Source organism: Arvicanthis niloticus, chromosome 1, assembly GCF_011762505.2.
Source record: "Arvicanthis niloticus isolate mArvNil1 chromosome 1, mArvNil1.pat.X, whole genome shotgun sequence".
NCBI lineage: Eukaryota > Metazoa > Chordata > Mammalia > Rodentia > Muridae > Arvicanthis > Arvicanthis niloticus.
In genome coordinates, this window is record NC_047658.1 from 18,116,787 (window position 1) to 18,135,736 (window position 18,950).

General features: G+C 53.5%; 1 protein-coding gene across 2 annotated transcripts in view; it reads left to right on the forward strand.

Moving 5' to 3' along the window:
• The window catches only part of Lrrc4b (leucine rich repeat containing 4B), a 34,452-nt gene that overhangs the window by 150 nt on the left and 15,352 nt on the right, over positions 1-18,950 (forward strand). Inside the window, exons 1-2 of one of the 2 annotated variants that reach the window (XM_034489845.2) lie at positions 12,680-13,245; positions 15,569-15,906. In XM_034489845.2, the coding sequence (XP_034345736.1) occupies positions 15,604-15,906 (303 nt within the window). In that variant the 5' untranslated portion in view covers positions 12,680-13,245; positions 15,569-15,603. Of the gene's footprint in view, positions 1-12,679; positions 13,246-15,568; positions 15,907-18,950 lie in introns of those variants that run through there. The other variant, XM_034489852.2, reaches the window with a different exon arrangement.

The window sequence follows — 18,950 nt, forward strand, 5'->3', positions numbered from 1 at the left end:
GCAGGACGGGGCTGGGGCTGGGCTAGATGGGGACGCGGATCCAGGATGGGGCCGGACGGAATGGAGACGCAGAACCGGGATGCGGGCCGGGACCTGGACCGGCGTCCCCGGCGGGGCGACCGCAGCTGGCCGACCGGCTGCGGACCGGGGCGGGAGTCTGCTCCCCCACGCCCTCCTCCCCGCCACCGGGGGGCGTGCGGGCGATGGGGAGGGGGAGAGGCGGGCACGGGGTTTCCTTGGTGACCGCGCCTGGCAGGAGCGGTTGCCGTGGCAACCGGGGAGAACCGGGGAGTTTGGGAAGTGAACATGGGAAAGCCAAGAGGGGGTGACTGGAGAGGGAGGCAGCTTCAGATCCCACTCCCCAGCAGCGATCCTCCTCCCTCTGGCCGTGGGTCCCGCCCCTCCCTCCGCCCAGGACCCCCTTTCCTTGGATCCGCATCAGGCCCCAGGGCTGCGGTCCTTGCACGTCTCCTTGGGACCCCTGCTTACTCGGTGCTCTCGCGAGGGGACCTCCCCAGCCACTGCCGGCCTCCCTCACACCTGTTCTTCCAAGGCCTCCTAACTGCACTTCTCCTAAACCGAGCCTTCTCTGACCCTCTCCCGGAGACGTCCCTCCACCCTCCTTCCTGGAGATCCAGCTTGGGCCTGCGCTCCTCTAGGCCCCATTCTTCTCCTTGCCTTAAGCTCCTAACCTTGCTAGCTGGTACCCCCTTTCTCTTCAACCCAGATCTTTTGGAGGTCCCATTCTGTGACCCTTCTTTCCCCAAACATCTGTCTTCCTGTCTTCTCACCTAGGGTACTCGGATCCCATCTCCCCGGTCCCCAAAACCTCAGATCCTCTCCAGAACCCTCTACCCGGTCTCCTTTCTTCTAGCTGTCAATCCTAGGCCAGGAGCTCAGGCTCTGTCCAGGGTCCCTCCCAGGTCTCCACCGTCAGCTTCTTCAGACTCCACCTCTTGGGCCAGGGGACCAGCCAGTCTCTCCGCTAGATTCTGAGTCCCCTGATGTTCTTGAGCACCGTTTCCTCTCTGAGCACTCCCACCGCTGGCCTTTCGTTGCCCTGCTGCCTCGGGTGACTTTTCCCTGGCTGGTGAATTCTCCCGGGAGCACCCCAGCTGGGCAGTGGAGGAGCCTGGGGTGCCTCTTGCCCCCTCCCCAGCTGGGAGCTGCAGCCGCGCCTCCCTCCGCATCGCCCATTGCTATGCGCCTCACATCCCGAGTCCAGCCGCGCAGACAGGAACTCTGGGCTCCAGTGGCAGCTGGTAGTAACCGAGTAGGCTTCCCTCTTGGTCCAGGCAGCTCTCCTCCACGTTCCTCTCCCAGGACCGTGACCAGTCTCGGCCTCTCTCCTTTGGAGCATCTTCTGCCTGCACTTTGCAGCTTCCTCTTCCCCTTCCGACCTGTCTCCTCCTTTTCCCTGGGCCTTCTCTGATTCCTTATGGTCCTCCACCTCCTGATTATTCAAATACACGCAGAAGAGGAAAGCCAAAGAGAAGCTCTGTGGGAGGCTGTTGGGAGACACTCAAAAGGGAGTCCAGAGAGAGGAATGGCTTCCCATGCACACAAGGGTTTATTACGCTGAAACACACACACACACACACACACACACACACACACGCACACACACACACGGAGGGGGATGTTAATTTCCCCTAAGGGAAAAGTCAGTCGGGAGATGAAAAGGGATACACATTGCCACTGAGTTAACACAGACTCAGGGAGCCTGGGACCCAAAACCACTCTGCTGAGCTGGAGAATATTGTGCCATCCAGAAGCAAAGAGGAGTCCAAATTAACCTAGAGGAAAATGGAGTGTGCAAACAACACACACACACACACACACACACACACACACACACACACACACCATGGACGAAGTCCCCACACTTGGAATCCGGCACTCACAGAGACCTGGAAGGAAGGACAAAGACAGAAACCCTCCTGCGCACATGCTCCTCTCAGAGACAGAAAGTGAGGCTCTGACGCTGGCCCTGCCTGTAACTGTAGAAATGAGTAACCCCACTCTCCATACTGTTGCTGTGGGCTAGGACTGAAGGGGGTGTGCTAAAGGGATGCCAGGGTCCAGGGAGCCCCCCAGCAGTTGCCCCTCATACCCCTAAGAGCACCACCAAGATCTATCACACCAGAGGACAGCTGAACTGAGACCTTAGGCTTCAAGGGCCCCTGACAGCTGGGAAACAGAGCTCAGGCACACCATCAGGGCCCACAGGGAAGCTGCTCTGTGCAGCAGAGGATATTCTGCTTGGCCTCTTGCATAGATAGCCTAGCTCAGGCTTGGGCTTTGCTTGCCTGCCAGGGCCCCCTCCCCCAGCATCCATTTCCTCGTGCCCATCCCATCTTCTCTACCAGGGCTTCTGTGGCAAGGTGTTACCTTGCCTCCACCTATCTGCTTTTTTCAGGGGCTATCCTGTCATTCTCAGCCTGGGATTTCCCTGGATTCCTGTCAGCCCTCTCTTGTGGCAACACTGGGAGACCCAACCCCCATTTCTGCTCATTCCCCTGGGTCTCCCATATCCATGCCTGGTCCCTGAGGCCTGAGGTTCCCTATTGGCTAGGAGGATGGTGCCCCTACGATCCCAGCCTTCACTAGTCTATGACAACCCAGGCAGGGCTACACAGTGAGACTTCTGTCTCCAAACAACAGGTGTCCACAGAGCAAGAAAGGGGCATGGTGGGGCAGGGAGCAAAGCAGCAGAAAAATGCAGTCACATCCCACAGCACCTGTACCAATGTCAGAAAGAGTCCCCTTATTGGAGAAGAGGCCACATACAGAGACCCAAGGTTGGAGTCTACCTGGAACCCTGCAAGAAGCCACCATGTCATGCATGGTCCGTCTTCCTCCACTGACCATCACTAGGGCACCATCTGCATAGCCAACTGTCTCATTCTCTGTGTCTGCTCACAGCCAGTGGCATGCTATGTTTCTCTGGGGGCTTAGAGGGCAACTGTACCTTTAGGTAGGATTAGAGAACAGGAGCCTTGGGGACACACACACACACACACAAAAATGATCACTTGGTCTCAACTCCAGGTCAGGGCGCAGATGTTGTCCCCTTGATGGAGTAGCCATGGCTAGTCAATAGTAGTTCATCCATGTTCTCCTTGGACCCTGGTAGAGAGCACAAGCTTGTATCTAAGTTGCAGGATTTCCCCCTTCATGCTGGGAAGAAGCCACTCTGCCTTCAGTTCCTGGTCCTGAGGCTGAGATGGTTTTGCCAGACAGAGGGTGGCAAGAGAGTAACTCAAGTGGCAGGATGCCCCTTGTTGCCTGGAAACTAGGCTGTTGTCATGGTATGTGGGGGAGGAGGGGCTGTAAAAACCTAGAGATGGGCAGGGAGGACCCTGCTATAGGGCAGGCAGGAGCCCATCCCAGAGTGTGCTGATCATGAAGCTGTGCGGGTTTGGGCAAGTTACACTGGGTAAGAGCTGATGGGGAGAAAAGAGGGAAAGAGGTGAGCCTGGGGACAGTGGCAGGTCCCGGCATTCTGAGCTTAGTTCCAGAGCCCTTGTCTAGACTCTTCAAGGAGGGTAGGAAGCTCCATGGAAGGGTGAAGCACTGGGAGGCGGGGCAGAAGAAAACTGTCCTGGTCTTGCCTAGAAAACTCCAGGACACAAGCCTAGTGCAATCATAGCATCATCTGTGGGAGATCCAGCCTACAAGCCAGCCTAAGCCAAGACTGCGTGGGGATTCCTTCCAATCCTGTAGTAAGTAACCCTAGCAGAGAGGTACTGCCACCACGTCCAGACAGACAGGAGAAACTGGCCTGTAGGTATGAAGTACCCTCTCCAAGGTCACTACAGAAGGCCTCAGCCACTCTGTAGACTGCCATGCAGAGCTGGGGCCCCTGCTTTACACAGCACAACTGAAGCCTAGCATTGAGAATGTAACTAGGATGTTAAACACTCATGGACATTAAGCTTGGCTATGTAAGAGAAACCCTGTCTCAAAAAACCAAAACATATATATATATCACCATCTTTGGGTTGAAGAGTTGGCTCAGTGGTTAAAAGCACTTCTTGTGGTTGCCAAGAACCTAGGTTCAATTCCCAGCCCCCGCATGGAGGCTTACCATCTCTTTGGGCACCAAGCACACACGTGAGCAAAACACCCATATGCATAAAATAGTAAAAATAAATCTAAAAAACAAAAACCAAAGGACTGTGGAGTGGTTCAGAGGTAGAGCCTCTGCCTAGAATCCCCCCAGGGAGGGGCTGGGAGTGTGGCTCAGTGGTACAACTCCTGTCTAGAATTCTCCAATAAGGCACTAGGGGCGTGGCTCAGAGGTAGATCTGCTGCCTAGAATCTCCTGGGGAGGGGCTGGGGGTGTGGCTCAGTGGTAGAGCTTTTGCCTAGAGTCTCCCAGTCTTGTCATGATTCAACAGTAGAATTCTCATCTAGAATCTACCAGCAAGAGAAGTTGGGCATGGCTTAGTGGTAAAATGTTTGCCTACAGGCAAGAAGCCCTGGGTCCAATTCTTAGTACTTTATATTTTTTTTAAGACTTATGCATGTTTGTTTTGCCTGCATATATGTAACTGTACCACATCCATATCTGGTGCCTGGGAGCCAGAAGAGAGCATTGGATCTCTATAACTGGTTTATAGATGTCTGGGAGCCGCGTGTGAGTACTGGAAACTGTACAGGGGTCCAGTGCAAGGACAGCAAGTATTCTTAACCACTGGACCCATTTTCCAGCCCTTTTTAGGACTTTACAGGTTTTTAAAATTATTATACGTATTATACAGTTATTGGGGGGGGTGTATGCATGGTGCACGCGTGGAGGTCAGAAGACAGCTGGTATGTGTCTTTTCTCTCTTTCCATCACATGGGTTCCAGGATGGTTTGGCAGGTTTGACAACAGATGCCTTCACCTGCTAAGCCACCTCAGCAGCCCCACTTACAGCACTTAAAACAACAAGAAACAGTTTCCTAATCTGGGGCTCTCTGTCTCTCAGACTTGCTCATGCCCAGAAGCCCTGAGAGGACTGGGGGTTCCAGGCTAACTGGGGCTTTGACAGTAAGTGTATTGGGAGTCTGTTTGTAGGACGGAGACCTGGATTATGGTCCTAGGGGATCCACTCTCTGACATATGAACATCTCTGACCCAGTCAGAAATGATGGAACTCCATATGGGGTAGGGACTGAGTCATGGAATAGGGGAAAGCTTGTACTATGGCCCCATTGAGAATAAATTGTCACTTTTTCCAAGAGTCTGAGACAAGAAGGTTGTCATGAGTTTGAGGTCAGCCTGGGCCATCTTGTAAAAAAAAAAAAAAAAAAAAAAAAAACCTAAATAAGGAAATAGATATGGTAAATTCAAATGTAGCAATCCCTGAGGGTCCTGTACTGTACCTGACTTCCTTTGTGTTATCTTTGTAGACTTTGGTGGGGGTCACTGAAGAACTAGAGAATAAGTCTGGGCTCCATCAGACTCCTACACACTCCCCTCCCTCAATCCCTCCTTCTAGGAGAGTTTGAGAGATGGAGGAGGGTAGTTTCTTACAAAGAGATTTTGGCCACATGGCTAGTCATGGAGGCAGGGTAAGTCCAAACACAGCCTATGCTGAGCCACAGCCTCCTGTTGCCCTGGACAGGGTGAGGCAGAGGACTCATTCTTTCTAGCACAGGCGTGGATAGAGGGAGACATGGAGCCTCTGGCCGCCACTTCTAGGAGACACAGAACCCCCATCCTCCATGCCTGCACACAGGAGCCCAGGACAGCGAGGATGCTCATATGTGTCTGGGGAAATCTGTTGTATTTCCCATGACTTTAGGATTTTCATTGCCTTCACTATGGTCTTTGGTTTTCTCCTTTTGAGACAAGGTTTCAAGCGTAGGACAAGTTTGCCCCAAACTCACAGCAGTCCTTCTGTCTGTCTACCAACTGCTGAGATGCCGGGTCTGAGACGGCACACTCAGCTGCTAGAGCACCCTTTGTTTCACAGAAACAGACACAGGCCCCAAAGCCTTCAAGAGGGTGTCCAGGACCACCTGCCCAAGCTTCGGTAAACACCATTTCAATGCCCACTACTGCCAGGTTCAAAGTGCGTCTCCTCTCTATCACAACAGATAGGGGTCTGGAAGCCCTGGTTCTACCAGAGAGCCCACTTGTGTGTGGTTGTCCATTAGGACCACATTAACCTCAGTCCTCAGAATACTCTTCTGTGAAATGGGCTGTCATGGCTCTGCCACATGGGTTTACGGTAGGACTAGATCTTCCCCCACAAGAGCCCTATAGGAGATAACACCCTACTATGCTATGGAACCTGAAGCAGAGGCGGCTCCAGCCAGGGCTGGGGTTGGCCACGCCAAGCCACATTTCCTGGTACCACTTGTGGTCACTGACATTTAAATCCTTCTCTCATGAACGGCAAACTCAGGCTGGGTGTGGTAGTGTCCACCCAGAAACACGGCCCACAGAAGGCTGAGGCCACCTGTAGTCACAGTTGCCAGAGGAGAGGGCTCGGTGGCCAGCTGGGACATTTCTCCAGAACTCTATTGGGCAGGGCCATGTTAGCATTCCATAGTTGCCCCGCCCTGTAGCTGGTGGGTCCCTGCCCTGCCGCTGTGTCCCCATCCCTAACCTCCAGCTCTCTGTTACATAATATTGCTGGTTCATGCCCATTGCTCCGTAGGGGCAGCAGGGAATGCCAGCAAGGACAGACTGATGGCAGCGCAGGACAAGAGCCTGTCACTTTATTTTTCTTTATTGCTATTCTTTTGAGACAGGGTCTTATGCAACCCTGGATGGCTTTAAACTCCCTGTGCAGCCCAGAATGACCTTGAACTCCTGATCCTCCTGCCTCTGCTAGGATGAGAGTTGTGTGCTCCGTCCTAGTTTATGCAGTGCTAGAGATGGAACAGAGCACCCGGTGAGTGCCAGGTGAGCTCTCCCAACTGAGCCACACTCCCAGCCTCTGGGTTTGCTTCTTATTTAAAAGGGGTTGAGAAGGGGATCCTGCTGTACAAGTCAGGTTGGCCTGGAACTTGGAGCAGTCCTCCTGTCTCCACCACCTGAGTGCCAAAGTCGCAGGTTTGAACCTTCAAACTCAGGCTCCATCCTCCTTTCCAGAGTCTCCTGCCCTCTGCTGGGCTGTGTGTACCCACTGCCTGACATGACAGCAAAGGCTGGGCTATTCACACAGGGCCTGTCTCTGACTTTGTCTGTCCTGTCCATCTCCCTTCATGGCTTTCAGGCCAAAAAAGGAACAGGGTCCTCCTCTTCCTCACCACCTCTGCCTCTGGGTTTGATGGTTTTGCCCATTTGTCATCTTTCATTCTTCCTCTTTCCTGTCACCTAGGCTCCAGTCATAGCCTCCACTCCCCAGCCTCCACTCCCCCAGCCTCCACTCCCCAGCCTCCACTCCCCAGTCTCCACTCCCCAGCCTCCACTCCCCCAGCCTCCACTCCCCCAGCCTCCACTCCCCCAGCCTCCACTCCCCCAGCCTCCACTTCCCAACCTCTACTCCCCCAGCCTCCACTCCCCAGCCTCTACTCCCCCAGCCTCCACTCCCCAGCCTCTACTCCCCCAGTCTCCATTCCCCCAGCCTCCACTTTGACTTCTGGCTTCTCCATCCCAGGCAGAAGAGACGGGTTTTGGGCTCCCATGGCTTAATTATCTCATCCCTAACCGTTCCCAGTAGCCTGCTGGCTAGAGGAGACCCTCCTGCACACTTGTGACCCCATCTTGGCTCATACTCACGTGTCCTCTGCACTGCTGTTGCTCAGTAGTGTAGCTGCCAGCATGAGAGCAGAGGTTGGGACTGTGAGCCTGCATTTGGGGATCTGATCCCTGTCACCTTCTAGTGGGAGATAGACAGCTGAGAGACCAGGGAGTAGCTACATACAGAGGTTTGGTGACATGTCACCAGAACAGAGGCCACATTTGGGGATAGATGCATAGACCAAGAAGAAGGGAAGCCAAGACTATCCCTGTGAATGTCCTGAGAGGCCACCACTGAGTGCTGTAAAAACTGGCTGTGCTGGGGGGTGTGGGGACACCCGAGTAGCCCAAGACACTCAGGACACTGCTCTGCCCTTTTCTCAAGGATCCTCTGCTCCCAGCTGAGAGGACATCAATGCTCGGGGTTATGTGTTTACTCTTATTCCAAAAGCACTGTGGACATGCACAGGCAGAGAGGGGACCGGGCTGCACTTTCTATATCCTCTGTGCCACCTGCGCCCTCTCCCAGCCTTGCTTATGACTGCTGTCCAGGAAGAAGTAAGTACCCAGCTGTGAAGCTGTGGAGTCCTGACTGTGATTACTACCCATCTCTTTCCCTACCATGCAGCAGGCAGTTCCCTCTCTTGTCCCCACCTGATGAACTTACTCAGGCACAGGAATGCTTCCTGCCTCCCTTTTCTCCTCACCCCACCTCCCCTGGGTCCCCGAGTTTCCGATCTGCCATCTGCCTGAATCCTCTCAGGCACTGTGCCCAAGATGTATCCCTGAGCTGGAGCCGTGCAAGCAGCAGTGTCGGAGGGCTTAGCATCTTGCTGGAACACCTGGACCCTGGGGGTCTCCGGTCTCTGTCCTCAGCCCCACTCCAGCCTGCTCAGCTCTCTGGCTTCTCCATTTCTCAGGCTTTGCCATTCAAGGCCTGGCCAAAGCCTCCTCCCTAGGCAGTCCTGCCTGGCTGCCGCTGGTGTCTCGGACTCCTCTAAGTCAGCATCTCAACCTGAGAGTCAGGACCAGGCCGGCCGGCTGTGGCTGAGCCTTCCAGGGGCTAAGAAGTGTTCTGTGTTGGGTGCCCTGGGGCTAGGAAGGAGGGACAGGGCTGTAGCTGACTATTGGTTGGCTACTTGGCCAGCTATCCCACACTGACCTCTGTGGGACTTATCACTTGTGGTCCCTGGAGTCTCATGAATGACTCCTGGAGGCTATGAGTGAGTGAGTGAGTGTGTGTGTGTGTGTGTGTGTGTGTGTGTGTCTGTGTCTGTGTGTGTGTCTCTGTGTGTGTGGATGTGTAGGTCTTTGTGTGCATGCGTGTGTGTGTGTGTGTGTGTGTATGTGTGTGTGTGTGTGTGTGTGTGTGTGTGTGTGTCTGTGTGTGTCTGTGTCTCTGTGTGTGTCTGTGTCTCTGTGTGTGTCTGTGTCTCTGAGTGTGTGGATGTGTGTGTCTGTGTGTGCATGCGTGTGTGTGTGTGTGTGTGTGTGTGTGTGTGTGTGTGAGACCTGTGAAGGCCAGTGGTCAACCTCAGTGTTCCTCAGAGATCTGCACTGTGGATTTTAGTTTTAGTTTTGTTTTTCGGCTTTTCTTTTTTTAAATATTTATTCATCTGTGTGTGTGTGTGTGTGTGTGTGTGTGTGTGTGTGTGTGTGTGTGTGTGTGTTTTCAGGGGACAACTTGCAGAAGTCTTTTCTCTCTCCCCATCAAACTCAGATCCTCTGGCTCAGCTCTTCCCACTAAGCCAACTCATCAACCTCATATACCTGGTTTTTAAGCAGGATCTCTCATTGGCCCAGAGCTCACCTATTCAGCTAGACTGGCTAACTGGCAAGCCCAGGGATCCTGTTTCTTCCTCTTCCTCCTCTCCTTCCTCCTCCTCCTCCTCAGTATTGGGTTTCAAGTATATCCCCAAGTCTAGCTTGTCTCCATTGCTTCTGGTGACTGAACTCAGCAAGCACTTTACCCACGGACCTCTCATCCCAGATAGATAGATAGATAGATAGATAGATAGATAGATAGATAGATAGAAGATAGATAGATAGATAGATAGATAGATAGATAGATAGATAGATAGATGTGTGTGTGTGTGTGTGTGTGTGTGTATGTATGTATGTATGTATGTATGTATGTATTGGCAGTACTTGCAATGAACCTTGGGCTTTTTTTTTCAGACTAGGCAGGAACTCTACTACACCCCCAGCTCCTCACAGGGGATCTAGACACATGCTTTACTGTTGAGCTACACCCCCAGCCCACTTTTTCTTTAGAGACAGAAGCTCATTAAGCTGCCCAGGCTGGCCTTGAACTTGCCATCCTCCTACTCAGCCTCTGCATAGCAGGGATAACATGTCTGTGCCTCCATGCGTAGCTTCCTCCTTAACTCTATAGTGGACCTTGAGCCAGTGTCTAAACCTATCTGTCTGTGAAATGGGATGCACCCGCAGTTCTCAGAGGGCTGCTGCCCAGAGAACAGCTTTTTCCTCAAGAGACTGCAGAAGGGTGTGGTGTCCATGTTGGTGATGTCCTCACAGCTGTGTGCTGCACATCTGCTCTAATGCAGCCTGAGCCTGGAACTAGCGCAGGTGCACACTCAGAAAAAGCATCTAGCCAGCTTCCTGCACCAGTTTGGCCAGTGTGTAGCTCCATGAGCAGGTTCAGGTTCCAAGCAAAGATGAGACTCCCCTAGTGACAGGTTATCTAAAGGAACATCCAGGAATGCACTGGGATCTAGCCAGCCAGACGGTACTGTGGCAAGGAGGGAGGGAAGAAGACCTGAGACACAGATGTCCAGCCAAAGGCAGTGACCTCCTGCGGTGGAGACCTCAGGTGAAGGGATGTCCCAGGCTGGTGTGTCTGACTTGGGCATCTCTTAGCATGAGCCTGGGCTGGGTGCAGGTATATCTGTGGCAAGAGGCAGAGGTGTAACCTAACAGGAAAGGTGTGAGACGAAGGAAGCATTCATACAGTCTGTTTATCCCTCCCCTCACCTGGCATTCGCTGTGCCTACCAGATTCTGTCACAGGTTTCAAAACCAAACAGGTACCAAAGCAGAGACCTCACTCTTGGGGAATGTGCATTCCAGTAGATATGGTCTGAGAGGTTCGGTGCCAGTAACCAGAGGGAGAAAAAAAATGCACCAGGCATCATTCAGTGAGAAAGCAGTGTCCAGAGGGATACAGGAAGAAGAAAGAGCAACTGCAAAGCCTAGTCCCGCCCCTATAGACTGGTGCCTCACCCTCCTAGGAGGAGGTCAGGCTGACTGAGGAGTGAGGTTTTTAACCTTTATCCGTGTGATTCAAAAGTTGCTGGAAGGCCCTGAGCAGCAACGGGTGGGATCTGGCTGGCCACTTGAGGGACAAGACACACTGTGGAACAGACTCCAGGAAGGAGTGAAGTGATGGCCAGCTCAGGAGCCATCTGAGCATGAGCCGAGTTGTAGTATGATTTTTCTAGTGCTGAGACAGGAGAGCCTGTGTTCAGCACACTACTCTTCCAACCTCCAGCCACTATGGCAGGTAGCCCGTATTAACCTCCTCACAGTAGACAACACCAGAACTCAGAAACTGAAGCCATATAGCAAAAAGGCAGATTCAGGAATCCAGTGCAGCCCCTTCCCAGAACTCTAACCAACACTACTTCCATTTGTGGCCCATGGTATGCTGAGCCTTGTACCCATTCGTAAGCACTTGGCATATGCTTCAGTGCCTGGCACATCGTGGGGGCTTCATAAATAGGTTTTAGATAGACTAAGTGGAAAGGGGAGGGATGATAGATGGGCAGAGATAAAGAGGTAGAAGAATGCATGGATGGATGGATACATAAAAGGATGGGTAGAGACATAAATGGATGGATAAACATAAATCAATAAATGGATGGTTGAAGGATTGATAGAGAATGGAGAAATGGCTAAAGGGTTGGATGAATGGATATGTAGATAACTGAACTTACGAATGGATGACTGGATGGATGGGTAGCAGAAGAGATGGATGGATCAATGAATAGATGGATAAAGGGTTGGATAGACAAAGAGAGAGAAATGGGTGAATGGAAGGATAGATATATAGATATGAGGATAGGTAAATGACTGGATACATACATGAATGGATGGGCAGATACATGAATGAATGGGCAGGTGGATGGATGGATGGATGGATGGATGGATGGATGGATGGATGGATGGAGGAATGGGTTGGTGGGTGGATATATAGATGAGTGGGTGGGTGCATGGATAGATTGATGAATGGATGTATGGTCAGATGGAAGGAGAAATGGATAGATAAAGGGATACATGAAGTTAATAAGCAGAGTGTAGCTTCACAGTCTATTCTGCAGAGGGCACCAGGAGGTGGGTATTAGTCTGTGTGGCTGAGGCAGGGTGAGATGGCATCAAGGGGTAGCTTTCTTTGTGGCAAGCATGAGTGCTGGCCCCAGCTGAAAGGTTGATGGTGACCTGGGCCTAAGTTGGCTGACATAGGTTGGCTGGGATACTGGGATGGGGTTGAATCAGTGGCGGCTTGAGGTGGTGGTGGGTCCTAGAATGCAAGAGTGCCAGGATGGACCCTGAGGATGCAGGAGGGATGTCTTGGTCCAGCGGCATGGAGTCCAAGCAGCCCAGCCTGGTTCTGCAGCTGAGGCTGCTGCTGCTGCTGCTGGTGTGTGTGTGTGTGTGTGTGTGTGTGTGTGTGTGTGTGTGTGTGTGTGTGTGTGTGTGTGTGTGCCATGAGGCTCTAGCTTGGCACAGTCCAAACCCCTCTCCCCTGGCAGCACAGCCGACAACCTTCCTCCCCCGCTTCCCCCGACCTTCCCTGACTGCCCAGAACCAACGGGTTAATTAGATAACGGAGCCTTTGATTAGCGGGGGAGGGGGAGGCCACCCCCTGGCCGAGCTAGCTGGGAGGGGAAAGCTGAGTGAGGGTGGAGGGGAGGAGGGAGGGAGCGCCCTCCCCGCTGGAAGGAGAGAAAGAAGGAGGGAGGGGGCGGGGAGGGAGCGAGCTGGGCTCTGCACTGCCGTGTGACTAGAAATTGTAATCGCAGAGAAAGGGAGCGAGGCAGAGCTGGGAGAGAGACGACGAGGCAGGCCCCAGGACAGACAGACAGACGGACAGTGGGAACCTGACTGAGCCAGGGTCCCAGCAATGACAGAGTGACGGGGACAGTGGAGGAGGAGGACAGACCGACAAGGGGTCTGGTGGTCCTCGGGGAGGCAAGACAGACTCGGGGAGCTGGGGAGAGGGGTAGAGGCTGTGTCTGTGAGTGAAGAGAAAGGAAGCTGGTGTTGGGGGGACTAAAGTGGGGGGCACAGGACCACAGGAGGCAAGGACTTGCTCGTGTGGTGGCCAAGAAAAGAAGGCCGGGCTCCCCTAGAGGGTGGGGAGGGCGACAGACGGGGGGGGGGGTGCAGGGAGACCTAAGAAGCCCCTGCGCCCCCCCCCCAGCACAATCTCAACGGGCAGCAGTAGGAAGCTGGGGTGGCAGGGCCCCGGAGCAACTGCAGGCATGTGGAGGGGGGGGCCTGGGGCACAGAGAGAAGGCCATCGGAAGCCAAGCCGCCAGGGTGAGTGTCCCTCAGTGTGTGTGCTCTGGGAGCGGGGAGACAAGGACAAGGAGATGGTGGTGGCAGGAGAGGCGGGAGGGGAGGGAGGGAAGCCGCTGCAGCAGAATCCTCGACGGGGTGTGCACTGGCAGCCTTGGTGGGGGAGGAGACCCGGGCGCTGGCCTGGGGGGATGGTGGGCTCAGCGAGCACCGCACCAGACCCTTGGCTGGTCATTGCCAGAGTATCAGGAAGTGGGGATAGTGGAGCCAAGTGGACTGAGAAAGCTCACTGGCCACATGTGTGGGAACAAAGACCCCCCAGCCCCTGCTGAGACAGGCTAGTGTAAGGCAGCGTCTGGTGGCCAGCCATGAAGCAGGGGTCCTCTGTCTCTCCGTTCATCTCACTCTGGGTCTCTGCTTTGCTCCTCATGGCTCCGCTTCTCTGAATCTGTCAGTCTCTGCTCCTGGGTCCATTTCTCCATCTCTGTCTCTCTTTTTGTCTATTTCTCTGTTTCTGCCTCTCTGTCATGGTCTCTGTCTCTTGGTCTCTGTCTATCACTGTGCCGGTTTTTGTCTTTGTCTTTTTTTTTTCTTCTTTCCTTTTCTATCTTTGTCTCTGTTTCCATGCCTCTCACCATCTCTTGTCATTTCCTCTTGGTCTATCTCTCTGTGTCTCTCTGTGTCTCTCTGTCTCTCTGTGTCTCTCTATCTCTGTCTCCACTTCCAGCCCTGCCTTCACACACTTGCTCCAATACACGGCGGCACACATATTTCTATCTGGGTTAAAATCTTGGAGGCTGCAGGAGTGTGTGTGTGTGTGTGTGTGTGTGTGTGTGTGTGTGTGTGTGTGTGTGTATGTGTATGTATGTGTGCGCGCGCGCTCATGCGCACCTGCATGGGGGGCAGGCAGCCCTGTGTCCATGGATTGGAGAGGCTGTGTGTGAGGGTGTGTCTGTCTCTGCTGTTTGTGTGAGTGGGTGGGTTATCATGTTTGTGGGGACCCCCGTCCCTGTCTCATGGGGACTCTATGTGTGTGAGCATTCAGGGATGCCATGTAGAGGGGACCATTGGAAGCCAGAGGGTATGCCTGAGGCCAAACCCCCTCTGCCACCCAGTGGGCCTTGACATGGCCTGACATAAAATCCAGCAGCTTCCGCCCTCCACAGGCATGAGTGACTGATGCATAGGAAGGGTGCCTGCTGTGCTGGCTGCAGTCACTGTCCTTCCTGCCTGCCATTTGGTTAGCCTGAGTCCCTCCCCCCTGGGGCTCAGGAAAGCAGGAGACAGGCTGGGGGGTGTGTGATGACGCTGACTTCCTGTGTCCCAGACCCAGATGTGGGGGTCCCTACTGCCCCATCCCCACTCCATCATCTCCCTCAGCCCTATCCTGCGACAGCCACTGGCACAGGTCCCACCACAGGCTGTGTTTCCTTGGAGCACCTGCAGTCTTGAAGCACAGGGGCACTGCTAAAGTCTCCAACTGTGCCACCGCAGGGTGAGGGTGCCCCCACAGCCACCCACCTCCTGCAGAAGCCTCTCTCAATTACCTCTCCTCTAAGTCTAGGACAGGACAGCCTGAGGGGAAGCAAGGGATGAGCCCAGGGTGCTGGAGGGAATACAGAGATGGGCCTTCATGGCTGGTGCTCACACCTGGACGGAGACCTGCAGGGAGGCCTGGAGGGATGGGAAGCTGCCCCACCCCAGGGGACCTGCAACCTGCTTGGTGTGTGATGGGAGTTGGTCAGTGCTGCATTTCACCCTGGCAGGATCTTGCCTCACTGTCTATCTGTCCATCTATCTCTCCATACTTACCAGTCTAACTGAAATCAATGCAAAGACACAATTTTTAAGAAGTTTTTTTTTTTTTTAAACAGTTCTAGGGGTAGAAACAAAGGCCTTGGGCATCCTGGGAATGTGCCCCACCACTCAGCCACATGTTGCCTTTTTAGTTTTGAACGAGGTCTCACTGCATTGCCCAGGCTGGCTCTGGATGTACTTACTCTCTAGCCCAGGCTGGTCTGGAACTTTCGATGTTTCTGCCTCGGCACCCCGCGCAGTTGAAAGGACAGTCCTGCAATCCCAGACCTGGCAGAACCTAAGTTTGAATCTAGCTGACTTGGCCATTTACTAACCAAGTGACCTTGGGCACAAATGTCCTCTGTCTTGCCTCATTTATCCTTTCTGCAGAATGGCCCAGGGGAGGATGGATCTGGCACAGGAAGACCAGGTCCCTATACCTTTGGTTCTGAGCAGGGGTTGGGGCTTCTGGTGGAACTGAGCCTGACGAGTCCCAGCAGCCTGAGTCCCTGTTGCTTACTGACCAACATCCTCTCTCCTCCCACAGCCCCCCAGCGTGCCCTCGGAGTATGAACATTGAGGATGGCGCAGGCCCACATCCGCGGCTCCCCGTGCCCCTTGCTGCCGCCTGGTAGGATGTCCTGGCCCCACGGGGCTCTCCTGCTCCTGTGGCTCTTCTCCCCACCCCTGAGGGCCGGTGGGGGCGGTGTGGCCGTGACCTCAGCCGCCGGAGGAGGCTCTCCGCCAGCCACCTCCTGCCCAGCAGCCTGTTCCTGCAGCAACCAGGCCAGCCGGGTGATCTGCACGCGGAGGGAGCTGGCCGAAGTGCCAGCCAGCATCCCTGTCAACACCCGCTACCTGAACCTGCAAGAGAACAGCATCCAGGTGAGCCCTCCTCCGTCGCTGGTTGGCCAGTGGGTCAAGGCAGACCTCTGTCTCCCTCCTCATCCCTCTCATCCTGGAGTTCCTGGTGTCTGCACACTGCTTCGCGTCCTCGCCCCGCCCACCTTTGCGATGTATTTCCAAGCAGGCTGTGTATGTTTTCCTGGGGTGCCTGTCACACCCCCACACCACAGGACAAAGTGCCTTGAGGTAGCTGGGAGGGGCCTTTCCACTTCACCATCCCTTGAGTTGGCCTGACATGGCATCTCCCAGAAAACCTCAATATCTTCTTCTAGAAAGTGGGGTCTGGTTCCTTCCGGTCCTGGAGAACTGGCTGGATGAATGATGGGGGCAAAGGGGTTCAGGGTTCAGGGTTGGTACTGGCATAGTGGTCAGTGGAGGCTGCAGGTGACTTTAGCTGTCTTTGGCTGGTATACAACCTTCCCGATGCGGTGGGGCTAGGGACTGTGCCGGTGGCAGAGTGAGCGGTTGGGAGCCGCCTCCCACCTCTGCGCTGTGACATTTGGAACGGGTCTCTCTACAGCAGGGAGGCTGAGGTGGAGCTGCCCTAAGCCTGCAGACTGCTCACAGTGGCCCAGCCAGCCCTCAGCTGTCTGCAGACACAGTGTCTGTGAGCACAGACATGGGGCTCACCCCCTTGAGGATTTTGTTGTTGGTTATTTGGTTCTCAGGTTTTGTTTTGCTTTTCTATCTATCTATCTATCATTTATCTATCTGAGGTAGGGTCAGCGACTCACTTTGTATCTATGGCTGGTTTGGAATTCTTTCACAGGCAGCTCAAGCTGCCCTTAAGCCTGCTCTGTAGCCCAGGTTGTCCCCAACTTGCAGTGACCCTCTTGCTTCAGTCTCTTGTGTGTGGGGGTTACAGTTGTGAATTGTCATATTTGTTTTAAAGGCATCAAGTCAATTCCAAGTCCCCATGTAGACTGCCTTGTACTCATTTCATACAGGTGGGAGAGAGGAGGGCACTCTCACAGAAGGTCCCAGACCCCAGTGCTCAGCAGAGGGCTTGGTGGCCCCACATAGCTCTCCTGCAAAGCCAGGCTAGGAAGAATGAAAGCCTGGAGGCCTGGTGGGGGAGGGACAGGCTTTTTCTGGGTATCTGGGAAGCAAGGATGAGCAAACCAGAGAACTTTGAGACCCAGGACCACACTGTACCTGGCATTACCCATGACTTCTCCAGGCTCACCTCACCATTTCTGCCAGTTCACTTGAAGTCTGTCCCATATCTCTCCAGCTGCAGCTTCAGCTGGGCCGTCCATACCCCTCACTAGGGGCAGACCCTCTGCCACAAAATGGAGATCATCAGAGGACGAAAAAATAGCAGGAGAAATAAGAGCACTCCTTTGTCACTGCTTTGGGGGTCTGCCCGCCACTGTGGAGGCTGCTGACCTCCTTGAAATCTGAGGTCCAGAGCAGAAAGACCAGCGGGCCTGGCCTCCATCAGGGGTCTGCTTTCCCGAGGGCAGCCCTAAGAGCAAGCTGGCTTGGCATGGCAGCGTGCACCTAGAATCCCAGGATAACTGAGAGGGCCACCCTGGGCTACATAGTGAGTTCCAGGCCGGCCTAGGCCACAGAAAGAGCATGTTGCAGATCCAACCAACAAACCAACACACAACAAAAGAAAAAAATTAATGGTTTTAATTATCCATATTTTAAAAAAATCAACACATCCCACCACCCAGATATAAATAACTCCTGTTTACATTTGTTTTCATACCTTTCTGGGCTTATGTAAATGCATCTTTTAATTATTTATTACAGAATGAATACAAATTAATTTAGGAAAACTAGAAAATACACCTAGATAAACATATAGAGACAAAAGCTATTCACAGTTCCATGGGCTCAGACAGCTCTCTCCCATCTGGAGTCCTCAAGCTGATGTCCCCGGCATATCCTCAGGGTCCTACCTGGCCTTTGCTTCTGTGTGTGTGTGTGTGTGTGTGTGTGTGTGTGTGTGTGTGTGTGTGTGTGTGTGTCTGTGTGTCTGTGTGTCTGTGTGTCTGTGTATCTGTATCTGTATCTGTGTGTGTGTGTGTGTGTGTGTGTTTGTGCCTGTGTCTCTGTGTGTATATGTCTGTGTCTATCTGTGTGTGTGTGTGTATGTATCTGTGTCTGTGTGTGTATCTGTGTCTCTGTGTGTCTGTGTGTCTCTGTGTGTGTGTCTCTGTGTGTGTGTCTGTGTGTGGTGTTTATGTACCTGTGGAAGCCAGAGGTAGATGCCAGGTGTCTTCCACGGTCACTCTCCACATTTTCTTCTGAAGCGGGCTCTCTCTCTGGGCACAGATCACTAGGCTTACTGGCCAGCATGCCTCATGGGTCTTCCTGTCTTCCTTACCAGCGCTGGGTGACAAATGTGCACCACCATGCCTGGCTTTTCCACTGGTGCTGGAGCTCGAATGAACACTGGTCTTCCTGCTTGTACACCAAGCATTTTCCCTCCAAGCCATGGCCTCAGCCTGCTTTCTTTTCAGAAATGAGAACCACAGAAAAACCACTTTTCAGAAATGAGTGTCCAGTGCTGTCCTACGGTTGGGTTTCCGCACCTGGTGGTACAGCCGGGAACGTCTTTCTCAGAGCTGTCGTTGCTGGGCTTTTGTTTTCGCAGTATTTGGAGAAGGAATCTAGAGCCTCCAACATGTGCTCTACTGCTGAGGCACAAGCTACCCCCATCCCTACACTGGGGGACTATAGGCAGGAGCTCTACCAGTGAGCCATGCCCCCAGCCCCTCACTGGGGGATCCTAGGCAGAGGCTGTACCACTGGGCCATGCCCCCAGACCTCTTTCACTTTTTATTTTGAGATAGGTTTTCACTCAGTTGTCCAGGCTGGCCTTGAACCCACTCTATAACATAGGCACACTGTAAGCTTGTCATCCTCCTGCCTCTTGCCTACTTAAGGATCTGAGATGCCAGGCCTGTACCACTAGATTTGGCTTGGTTTAGGGTTTTTGAAATAGATTCTCACTATGCATTTCAAGCTGGCCTTGAACTCCATCTATAAAGTGCTGAGACTACATACAT